This window comes from Equus caballus, chromosome 10, assembly GCF_041296265.1.
Source record: "Equus caballus isolate H_3958 breed thoroughbred chromosome 10, TB-T2T, whole genome shotgun sequence".
Classification (NCBI taxonomy): Eukaryota; Metazoa; Chordata; class Mammalia; order Perissodactyla; family Equidae; genus Equus; species Equus caballus.
In genome coordinates, this window is record NC_091693.1 from 60,155,001 (window position 1) to 60,167,920 (window position 12,920).

Sequence of the window (12,920 nt, forward strand, 5' to 3'; positions counted from 1 at the left end):
AACTACTTCACTGCTGGTGGATACATGAAAGAGGAACCCATACTATTCTGGCTGATGCCCAGCTCCCCAGGAATTAGTGGGATATAGTGCTGGACATGACGTTACCTTGAGTACATGACAGTCAGCCCCTAACCAGGCTCTGATTCACAAGCCTAGGAGGTACTCGCTTTAAGTCCTTGGGTAAGATATGAACTTGTGGTAATTGGGCCATTTTTTGTCAAATGTCTCCACTGTTCTTTTCTTTCCCCGTCTTGTTTGACTTTACTGGTGGTGTTGTTCAAAAAACAAAAGAAAAAATAGAATGGGCAGCCAAAGCTGCTGATCACCTTGGGAGTATTTTAGTGTTTCTGTGTCCAAGTGTGTGTCTGACAGGGCGTAGGAGCAACTACATCAGAAAGGTACTTTTCTGTTTTTTTCCTTACAGAGTGGTAGGCAGAGTCTGGAGCTGGAGTTGGCTGTCATGTCCAAGTCTGTCTGCTTTTAAAAATTTTGTTTGTTTGAAATTGGAAGGGTAAAATGAACTGCAGTGTAAGATGGGCTATTTTGATACAGTCAAGTCATGATACCACTTCTTTTCAATGTTAACATGAACAATTTGTTGTATTTTTCTTTCCATCCAAAGATGAGTTACCTTACTGCAGCTGTTATTATATTAAAGATATAACTATGAAACAAATCAGCAACTGGAGTCCATCTTTGCTTCATTCCATTTTACTCAAACCCTATTAAAATTAAGCAGTTTGTACCCAATGCTTTCTTGATTATAAATTCAAATTGATTAAAAGTGAACAGTAATACATTATATATACCCATAAATTTAGTACACTTTTCTTATTAGAAAATCACACATGCTGATATGTATTCATTTGACTATTAATACTATAAATAATGTATATAATGTAAATAATGTGGTAAAACTATGACGCCATTTTTGAATTGTTAGAATTTTGTTTTATAATGTAAATTAATTAAAATTAATAATAATCAAAAGTGAAATATAATTCTTCGATCCCATTCTCTTATTAATACCATGAGCAGGCAACTCCAGCCATGTGTATTATAATACACTTATAAAATTTTTATGTATGCGTAAAAATAAATTTGTGACAAATTATTTATTCTTATTCCGATTTCCCTCACCGAGGCTAACTATAGTGATGGGAGACATTTGTTACTATATAAGAAAAGAATTTACTATCTTATTTTAAAATCAAAACTAGACTAAGACTTCACATCTCAAGGAATGTGGGTCATTGAAATTATTTTTATACAACGTTACTTTTTTAAATAACAAAATAGGCAAGATATTTTAGCTTCATGCTCATGGGGAATGAAACTTTGCATAAAGCTTGTTAAGAAATGGATCAGAATGTACATTAGATCATTTCTTCTAAAACCCACATAACTAACAAGAATGTGAAACACTATATGTGTGGTTTATAAACTAGAGAGATTTTTTTTCTCCCTTCTAATGCTATTTTTATCAAGGTTATTCACTCAGTTATATTTGTTACTTTGTACCGTCTCAGGTAGAACTTGCATCTCCTGTCACTGTACTTAAACAGGAGTGTCCTAAGAGACTGCCTATTATCTGAAATTTAGCCTCTGCTTTCCCAATGGTTGTTGCTTGCTTAAAAAGTGTGTGAATCTATGATTTAAGCTTTTATTACACAGCGATTCCATTCTGCCACTGTAACCAAAAGTGCCTGACTGCTCATCAAATTCTCTGTATTCGTTTCACCTTTTCCCCCCAATCTCTGTTAGGTTCTGAGCTCATGCCCAAAGCGCTCTCCACCAGGATAGTGGGAGGCATTTGGTGGTTTTTCACACTTATCATCATTTCTTCGTATACTGCTAACTTAGCAGCCTTTCTAACAGTGGAGCGCATGGAATCCCCGATTGACTCTGCTGATGATTTAGCTAAACAAACCAAGATAGAGTACGGTGCCGTGGAGGATGGCGCAACCATGACGTTTTTCAAGGTAAGTCTTACTGTTTATCTAAAATTTATGTATTAAAATGATAGACTGCAAACAAACAAACCTCTCTCTATTAATGAACTTAATGGCATAGCAACACTGTTATTTGTGCCGAATAATGAATAGCATATACCTCAGAGTGGGGGAGAGGTAAATAACTAAACATAGGGCCTTCAAGGCAGAACATTTTAATCCTTGCAAATGGCAAAGAGTTTTGCTCTATAAGTATTCCGTTTTTGTTTGGAGGAAAATCTACCCAAAGAGAACATTTTTTCCCCCAAGAAGGTTTTGTGTTTGAATGTAAGAGAAGAGTAATATATTTATTAAAAATTGAATAGTGGAAGATTTAGACTCTACAAGGCTTGGTTATTTCCAGAAGAATGGAATGATTACTTGTAAGGATATTTCCCATACATATATTTCTTTCTGTTAAGATGAGACAAGATTTACTTGTTCAGAAGCCTACAGAAAAAGAAGGGTAGAAACTAGCAGAAACAGTTCTTGTTATCTGTACGTTTATCCATTAAATATTTTGGGAGTCATGGAATCTGAAAACGGGTTACTCCACTGAACTTGCAATGGTTTGCAGAGTGACCGCGCTGTGGAACATTTAAATGGAAAGTGTGTTTGTACCAAATTCCAGGTATATAGGGCGCCTTGCCCTCCTCTTTGTTATTCCTCTTCTCCTTACTCCAGCTGATCTCACTGGCCTAGAGTAGAACAAATGGGGAGATTTCACTGTAGGTGGGTCAATATCACTTCATAACTCCTCTTGTGTCTTACCAAGTATTTTTATATTCTTTGTAGATTAGGCAAATTTTTAAACATTGGTATTTTCCCTCACCAGTCACACAAATGCAATTTGCAGTTCAAATGTGCAGTAGAGTGGTAGTTTTTTTTTTTTTTTAAATAATTGCCTCAAGCTATAAAATAAATTGTTTCATCAGACATTTATCAAGTGCCTATTGGATACTAGGAATTGCACTACACGTTGCGTATTCTAGAACAAATAGCATCTAGTTCTCATTTTCAAGATTATGATTTGTTTGGAGATGCGGAAGACTAAATCACAATCATGGAAGTAGCTTTTATGTGATTTAAAACAGTAATTTTGCCAATTGATTATATAATTTTCTTTGTAAAAATTCTTATAAAACTAAATCAGCTTTTGTTTTTCTGGAGTTCTGGAGGGCATCATATATCCAAAGAATGGGATAGATTTGATTGTTTAACCAGATCTATGTAATTCTTAAAATTTAATTATTTTTAAAGCCAGTAGCTCATATGGCTAGATTAAAGTTCGTGTGCATATTTTACATTTAATTGGAAAATCATTATTATTTAATCAAACTATTGAATAACCAAGTAAGAACAAAGCGTTATGATCAGTATGGTGCTATTTGACTATACTAATAGCAATTGATCAATTTTCTCCAATGGGATATTTACAATTAATAGAAACTGCTCTTCTTATAAAACTTTTTTTTTTAAAGAAATCAGCTGTTGAAAATGCTAAATGCGCATTGTCAGTGTCAATAACTTTGCAAGGAGTGAATATGTGGTGCATTTAAATTATTACAATATCCAAGGGACTTCTGAAGTTGTTATTTGTAAAATAACAGAAAATACCTAACACAAGGGATTTGATACTAGAAGTGATTATTTATTTCATAAATACTTCAGAGTTTTAACCTCATTTTTACTTTTCAGAAGACTCAAATATCTTAAGTTTCAAAGCTATTATATACTTTGAGCAAGGTTTATCTCTGGAAAATCAATTTGAAAAAAGCTTTTTGTCTCATCTCTAAGCTTATTTTCTCCCTTTTTTGTCTTTCCAATCTTCCGTCTTTTTCTCCTTTTTTTTAGTTCAATTGTTCTCTGCAGTGTCATTTTTGCCTACCTTCACTTTTCCTTGCCATTGACTTTTCTTTTTACTCTTTCATTTCTTGCTTTGCTTTCTCTCACACAAAGGTGCTTCTAGCACCCAGAGAAAATGGACGTGAAACAGCTGTTTCCAACAGCACAAACTTGCTTTCTGGAATGTATACTAGTCACGATAAAAACCACACAGTGATAATCACTAAGTTGACAATTACCTTATGTTGATAACTTTATCACATGCTGAATTCTTACTGTTGAAGTTAGAAAAATAAAACGTTAGAATTTAAAAGCATACATTAAATGTTGATTTTACTTTAGTTATTTCAGTGAAGCCCTAAATGATACTAATTACAGCCTCATATTTAGGCTTGTTAAACTACAAGCTTATACCAGCCATGGGTATGAAATTAAAAAAAAAAATTCCCTAGCAAGCTGGAATTGAAGCAATTGCATGTTCATTTTGCAGCTCTACAGTGAACCAGGGACTATTGTGTGTAGTCTATTTATATTTGATACTGTTCTTTTATTTCTTAATTAACAGCAATGCATACAAACGCTCTAGGAAGCACCCTTAAGGCATTGATTTCTAAAGGAATTTCCATCTTGTTTTTACTAATTTAACAAGACCCTGCTGTTAGCTGATTGTTCCGGAATGCTCAGCTCCAGAAAATTATTTTAAAGAATGATATGGTTTTGTTAGTACAAGCAAGAAGAGCTGGCTCAAGATACCTAGGCTTAAAGGGGGTAAATCCTCAGTATTGAGAAAACACAGAGTTATATAGTCATTCTGCAACATTAAATAATTCCTTTTCCAAAGAAGATGCTTGACTTTGTTCATTGAGCTTACATGTCTATTGTCTTCAAGAAGAACTCTTTCCTCTTTTCTTCTGTAGCCATTACACTCCACACACATTCTTCCCAGGGATAGATGTAAAGCCATGACTGACAAAGTAACTCAAAATTGAACAGATGGTGGTTCTTCAGTGTTATTCCACGTAAACAATAGAAAACTGTATAGTATCACCAATATGTTCTTAATCATATTTAGGTAATAAAATTGTTGAGGGCCTAGGGATTTTATTGGAAAGCAATAAAAGAGGAGTTAAAACCTCCTTCTCGGAATCTGGGAACTTGGTGTAGTAGAACTGAAATCTCACCCCTGAATATCATACAAAATGTTACCAAGCAACAAGCGCATTCTTTCTCCTTGAAGTATAAAGATTAGGAGAATGAATACATATAGATTACATGCTTAAAAATAACTCAGCTAGAGCCTGTAGGTGCTATGATCTCTTTTGAGAATCCCTATATTTTCGAAGCAAGTCATATGTTTTACAAAATAATGCTGAATCATCTTGTTTCTATGTAACCCATGACTCAGGTTTTCCAGTTTCTACGAATTCTCTCTGGGCTTGGTCTACCTGAAATCTCTGGCTTTGCCACATAAACTGGTCTAGTCTGTTCTTCCAAAAATAGATGGGATGAAAGGAGATACATGCCCTCTTCTATGGTTGTTAAAAAAAAATTCTGCCCCATATTGAAAGGACATTTAAATGGTATCAAATATCTAATGTAAATCAAGTACTACTTCTGAGACCGTAGAGGACAATTTAGAATAGTTGTTAGGTGTGAAAAAAACTGTAGAATCAGAGAAACCTGAGTTTAATTTCTGGCTCCACCACTTACTGGCTATAGTTAGATAAGACACTTGCCCTTGTAAACGTCTGATTCTTCCCCTCAAACTTGGAATGACTAACAAGGCCATTCTCACAATATTTTTTGAATATTAAATGAGAGCTCTTCATGATATGCTAAGCACCTAGTAAAAGCTTGATTGATGCTATATATTAGCATCACTAGAACACATGGCTAATTTTTAAAATTCAGAATTTAGAATACTTTTAAACAGAGTCAAGTAAATTGTGTTTCTATGACCCACAACTGGATAAATAATTTTTAAATAGATTTAAAAAGAGGTCACACCAAGTTTATCTAACTTAAATTGCTTCTTTATGAACTTCTGATTATTGTCATGAAAAAGGAATTTTAATTTGATAAGTGAAATAAATCTTTGGAGCAGTTTTTAGAAGCTCTTTTCTAGACTGTATTTTGAAATAGTATATTGAGGTGCAATTAAAAATTCTTTGGGGAATTTATGCCAAATCGTAGATGAAAGAACTTTAAAAAATATGTAATATAAAAAATACTCCTTCTTAATTTTAATTTTTTTTAACCTAATGATTATGATGTCCTGTTTTGGCCAGTTTCACCATGCATCTCGTGTTCTCAATCATATTGTATGGATGTTCAGTTGTACGATATCAAGTTTTTATTCAATAAATACTTACCAATCATCTCTTATGTGGCAGGCGTTGTGTTAAATCTCAGACATACACCCTACATCTCCAAGCACCCCCCAATACCTGTCCACTCCACCTCCTAGATTTCTTTCTGTTTCCTTTACGTAATGCTATCCTGGTCCAGCCCAGTGTCATCTCTGTCCAGAATTTTGCAGTAACTATCTAACTTTTCTTTTTCCCATGTTTGTCCCTATTCTCTATGCTGCTACCAGAGTGACTTGAAGCCGTTCAAAACTACCCTCTTCCATTTGCTTTAGGATAAGAACCTAGCTCCGTAGCAGGTTTACAAGACAACATCTTCTGGCTTCTTATTTTTTAGCCACTGGTTCTTACCCTCTAAACTCCAGCCAAACAGGTTAGATTTTAGTCCTGTGTTATATCGCAAGTACATGATCCACCTCCTTCTCCAATGCACTTTGTGCTTTTTTTTTCCCCCATCCCTGTCCTTCCCCACCAACATAACTGGTTATATTTTCTTTATTCTTAGAGCCTAACTCATACTTCAATTATTCCAGGCAAATTTTTCTGATCCTTCCCCTATCCAAATCTATCCAATCTGAGTAAGGTACTCTTTCTTTATATTCTCTGAGCACTTTTTATTCTATCATCATTAACATATCACCCCAAGCTGTATTCACTTGGTTCCTCTGTTTCCACACTACACTGTACAGCATGGGGAAGGGATTAACTCTATATCATTAACACTTGGATCTCTAGTTCTCAGCACAGACTCTGCATATGGTTTGAGCTTTATTAGTCATCAGTTGCCACAACAATATTGCTTAACAAACAACCAAAAACTTTTAGCAGCCTGTAACATAAACTTTGATTTAAGTTACTTATTTAAGTCCGCTGTTCTACTCCTAGAAACTTGGAGCCCAAAGGCTTGCCAATATTTTGAACAGACTCCATTTCTATTATACAAGGGTGACAGTGCTTTTGCCAATACCATTTCTGCTAAACCTGTGTGGCCTTTAAATGTATCCAGTTGAGTCTATTTGTAATCTAAAAACCACACCCACAGTTCTTTTTAAAGAGTGCCACTCTCTAGACAATCATTGCTACTTTGGGCTAGAAACTCTTTATCCAGAGAGGAAAATCTACAAGCCATTACCTTAAATTATTCAGAGGTCTTAACAAAGTGTTTAAAGGCAACAGGCTTAATTTGATCTTTATTTAAGGGCTGATGCCGTGTTGAAACAATTTTGAGAACTTTTCCTGGCCTTGAGGCTCTGAAGGTTAGAAATACTTTTATTACCCAACCACGCACTTCTAACTCTGCTATGTCACCTCTAAATTCTTTTCGCAAACCACCCAGTTTTTTGAAATTATTTCTTCTTCCTCCTCCTCCTCCTCTTTGTTGTTCTGCTTATTGTTAATAGTCTATCTCTTTCTTGTGCTACCTTATCCTATGTAGCTAAAAGTCACCAGCTGATACCTTGAGTGTTTTGTCAGTTTGTCTGGATATTTCTTTAGCCAAGTCCAGAAGATTATTAGTGCATTTTCTATCTTCCAAGTTACTACAAAGCACTCTTTAAAAATGTTATTTCCCCTTGTATTCACAGATTCTCATTTTCCCACCCACCTCTAATGATTTCATTGTCATTTGCTATGTGTTCCCTAAATATTTAGTTTTTCTTTAAGGCGGCAACTCATTTCTTTTACTAAATTCTGTACAGTTATCCATTAGCATGACGAATATTGCATTCACTGACGGAACACCTATGACACAGGGTTTTAGGTAGAGTGTGTGATTACTTTCAAAATTTTGCTATTCTGTAGAGAGCCAAAAAGATTTCCTCAAAATATCTAGCCCTCTATGGCATTTCCATTTTGCAATCTTGGGTTAAAAGTCAACTTCTTCCGAATTGTAGGTTATGGTGTTGGGAATTCAAGCCAGTGGATTCATTCATCTTGAGGGGGAGAGTTTTATCTTTTGGTTTCTAGCAGCAAAGAGGTTTTGTTTTGTTTTCTTTGTGCATAGTCCCCTCTTTAGGAGAACTCAAAGTACATTCTAAATGCCAGCTCATTAATCTTCACAGCAACCCATAAGAAAGGTAGGAAGCAATTATCACTATGCTCATTTAACAGATGAGGAAACTGGGCCATGGAGAGGTTAAGTGACTTATTAATTATGAACGCAATAACCAACGAACTCATAGTATCAACAATAAACGTAATAGCTAAAGATATCATGGCAAACCATCATTACTCAGAAGAGCTAAGTGCATTAGTCGTTTTGGCTCACCCGCATGACCTCAATGTTTGATCATATTAAGTTTCTGAAGCATTTGCCTTATGCCATTGGGGCAGATACAGCTATAACATATTCTTTATAGTCTGCTGCTAATTCTAAGCTTGTCAGTTCAGTGGTCTTCTAAAATTAAATTATGCTAGGATGACAATATAGGTTTTTAAGCCTGAATTGCTCATGTGGCATGCCTGTAATGAGTTTTTGAAAGCTTGAGTGATTTTTGTTTCTTAAATGCCAAAAGAACAGAAGTAATTTTTGAGTTGAGGGATAGAATGTAAAAATTTGGCAGTTTACCGCATCTACCTAATAAATGGATTTAGAAGCATACCATTCATTAGACGTTTCTCATATTTTTAAAATTTCTTCAAAACATAATTTTTGTTTGTCGTTTTTATTTAGAACAGAGCTGGTAATGCAAGTATAATATATTTACTATGAAGAGATTTACACGTTAGAAAAGTAGATTCTCAAAATGGTATCTATAGCGTACTTAGTTTTCACATTGAAAAGTATCTTCCTAATGAATGATTATTTTCCTCTTGCTATATCAGTGGTAAAACATTTTGAAAGTTGTCATTTGCCAATGCAGAAAATTAACCTAAAGTAGTTTTCAAATATGAGAAAGATGATCTAAACTTACTTTGGAATTTTACCTACTTTGGAATTTTATTTCATTTATTTTTTTATTGAGATGTAATTGACATATAACATTCTATAAGTTTAAGATATTCAAAGTATTTACTTGATACATTTTTATATTGAAATATGATTACCACTATGGCATTAGCTAATGCCTCTATCATGTCACATAATTACCACTTCTTTTTCATGGTGAGAACAATTAAGGTGTAGACTCTTAGCAACTTTGAAATTTATAATAGAATATTATTGAATATAATCACTATGCTATACATTAGATCTCTAAGTCTTATTCTTTAAAGAAAACAAATTCCAAGTTATGTATGGTCATCACAAAGAAAAGCTTCAATAGTTATTTGTTGGCACATGGATAGAAATTGATTATGTCTTTCAATGTGTACCACATTGACTATAACAGATTTTAATCATTTTCAGCCACTATCCAAAAGGGATTCTCTGGCAATAGGATAATTAGAAAATCTTTATGGTGCTTCAAAAATTACAAGGATTATTTCTTAAATATTCATTCATGTAAGAGTTGCCCTGCTTATTTAAATGTTACTCATTTGCCACATAGCTTTGTTTTCAGGCCATTTTTATTTACTTAGAGTCAATTTATGCTTAGTAAAGACACCCTCCTTTTCTTCTCTCTTTTCTCTTCAATAATTTAGGCAAAAAAGGTCTGGAATTTCAGCTTTGGGTCTCACCTGGGGGATATTTTTTTTGTGCTTGAAACTAATTTAAAATTGAAATATTAACATGAGCATAGGTATATAGGCACCAAAGCTTTTTGTGACTAATCTTTTTGATTTGTTGATAAGCTGTATCTCCCTATGTATCCATCATAGATTCCACGCATAGCCCAGCAAAGTTAGCAATACTGACTATTTTATCAGAATACCTAGTTAAACTCTACTTCATGTTATGGGGCCGGTCTTCGATCTACCAAAGTTGTAAGAGATGTGGCTGTGCTGCCATCAGTGAGGCTGGATAGCATATATGTCACATAGAAATATGGTCTTGTCCATGACAGGCAATCAGATCACTTTGATAAATAAGAAGATAGTATTGATTTACACATCAGTTTCCTTTTCCAAGGGATAGAGTAATTATTTTGTCTTATTTGAGTATGTCATCCACTAAGTTTTAAGAATCTTTAAAGTATCCATTTGTTTGAGTCAGAAGTCTCAACCTGTCTGTGCATTAGAGCATTAGAATCACTTGGGGGAGCTCTTAGAGAATACTGAGGCCCAGGCCCCTCTCCAGGCCAAGAAATTAAAAATATTTTGGGGTGGGAGCCCGAGCATCTGAGTTTTTTATAACCTCCTCTGGAGTTTCTAATGTACAGGCAACTGAATTTAATGTGAAATTTAAATAATCCCTTCATCATTGACATCAATAGTTATTAACTGATTGCATCTACTTTCATTTCTTTCCTATTAGTGTGGGCATTTTTCTTTTCTGAAACCCAGACTCCACAAAATATCAGAGGGAGACATGAAATGATGATAAATTTACTGACCACATTCTTGTTTCTTTCAAATTATTTACTTGGATTGTGTTTAAAGTCTTTTTCAACAAAGACTTACTGAGAGTAAATAATCTAATTACGTCTTCATTTCTGACACCATTTCTGGAGGTCCCCCAATGGAGATGCATGAGAATTGCTGTGTAGCAGGATGAAGAAGGCTTTTTTCCCTTCTCAGAGAAGTATGGTGGGGTAAATTCTGACTTTTGCTTGTATCTCTGAGCAAAAGTTGAGAAAATACGTATTCTATGGGACCTGAGGAATGAATATATTCATCTTTCCTTTGTAAGCCTTTACCGCAGGTTTTTCTACCACGGAGGAAGGCGGGAAAAATTAGAGAAGGGACTCACAAGAAGGTGTATTAGAATCTTGGAGACCCATAAAGGTGTCTTGGCAGGATTGTCCATATGACTTTTGTGTTTGGCTAATGGGGAGCAGACTAAGAAGAGATGAACTACCCTACTCTATAGATACATGTTCAGTTAGGTTCTGAGCAATAGTTTGAGATTTGGGCTCATGCAGTTTTCTTTCCTAAGCTTGTTGTATTATCCTATAATATTTGGTGAACTACTGTCACTCTTTCCTTATTGTGGAAAAAAAAATTGTACCTATATTAAATAATGGGGATAAATTATTACACAATTCTAATTTATATCTTCCTTTATGTTACCTGAGAATTCTTCAATCTCCCTCTGCAAATCTAAACTGAAGCAAAATGCTCCTCTAATGTAACATCACGCTCTGACCTAGGTGATGGGAAACCCGTATACTTAGGCTTCTAGGCCAAGAACTGTTCTTGCTAACTTGCTTGCAAGTTACTAATTAGGTAATAACTCTCTGGCTAATTAGAATAAATGGAAACTTTATTTCCAACATTTTGTTTGTTTGTTTCATGTATTTAAGTTTGTGGATAATTTAGTTTACTGGCTTAATTTTTCTACATACTTAAGTGAATGAAACCAAACTTAAAATCTTTATGTGATTGAACACCAGTGTATCTGAACAGCCAGTGTAGACTAGTGATTAATATTGTTACTGAAATTTTTATCTGTTCATGTTGATCTTCTCTTCATTTTCCATCAGACAGCTTTTCTAGAAATCTAAAAGAAATATCTCAGCAAAGATTGTTGTGGCCATATCATTTCTCTAACTCTCCCAAATTATTTTTTATTTTTTAATGATGTTAAAATATTGGCTGTGGGTAATGCATTACTGTTAACGTTAGGTTCAGTGATCATATTTTGTTTAATAAAATAAGGTTGAGATCTTTAAAGTATTGTTATATTAATGTCTAATATGGTTTTGATATTAGTTATTCATGTTTGAAATAAATATTTAAATCAATTCTTTATTATGCATTTAATTTATTGGCATCGTAAGGGGGGTATTTTTTTCCCAAAGAGGTTGTTTCCTCCCCCTTTCCTCATCTAACACACAATTTATTGTATGTGAGGCCTGATCCTATGTTTATTACAGGGATTTGCATAAGGCCTACAGGAAACCAACACCATTTTACTATGTTCCCATTGCAAGAAATAAAATGGTGCCTTTGAGTAAAGCTGTTTCATCAGACACTAGCTTAGCATGCCAAGTTACAGCCATCAATGGAGAAACAGCAGATGTGAAGGCTAGTTGGCATCAAAGCATATGAGTCGGAAGACTTTCCTATGGGAAAGAAAGTGCTTCATTACACTTTATCTATACTAAGAACATTGGTTCTATCAAGCTGTCTGAAAATTAGAATATGATGGGTTTTATTGCTCTAGCTCTGCCAGAATGAACTCAATAGTTAAAAAGTAAGCCATAACACCATTTGGGGAATTATAAGAAGTGATTAAGTGTTTCAATGTATTTCAACTTGGAAGGAGCAGCAACTTTTATCTTAGCTTCTCTAAAATGTCCGAGGGACAAAAGCTTAACCCCTCTCTAATGGTTATAGTTTCAATATGTACCAGCGAAGCTTTGGAGCTCTTCAATGGAAGAAAGAAGTTATGTGTTTGACTGAAGTGTAAAATCTGAAAAACATGTTTTAATTGCCTTGGAAAGCAAGTGTGTGAGGCTGATGTCCTTCTAGGATACACTGTGGTCTCTCCCTCCTCTGCTAGCCTTCCTCCACTCAGTGTAGGGACCACACTGCTTTTGTCGTCAGGATGGCAGCTCAAACACCTCGTCGCACCTCATCAATCTTAGGGGAGAGGACCCCACAGGGAGTGAGAGAACGTGAAAGTCAGTTAATAGAGTGATGTTGGGCTGGCGTGTCAAGCGCTGGATAATGGATA

General features: G+C 34.7%; 1 protein-coding gene across 7 annotated transcripts in view; it reads left to right on the forward strand.

Annotated features, from left to right (window-relative positions):
* The window catches only part of GRIK2 (glutamate ionotropic receptor kainate type subunit 2), a 632,322-nt gene that overhangs the window by 509,027 nt on the left and 110,375 nt on the right, over positions 1 to 12,920 (forward strand). For all 7 annotated transcript variants that reach the window (XR_011422112.1, XR_011422111.1, XM_001503914.7 and 4 more), the window contains exon 14: positions 1,765 to 1,982. Coding sequence is in view for 5 of the 7 variants with exons in the window: in XM_001503914.7 (XP_001503964.1) it covers positions 1,765 to 1,982 (218 nt within the window). In the remaining 2 variants the exon portion in view is untranslated. The remainder of the gene's footprint in view (positions 1 to 1,764; positions 1,983 to 12,920) is intronic.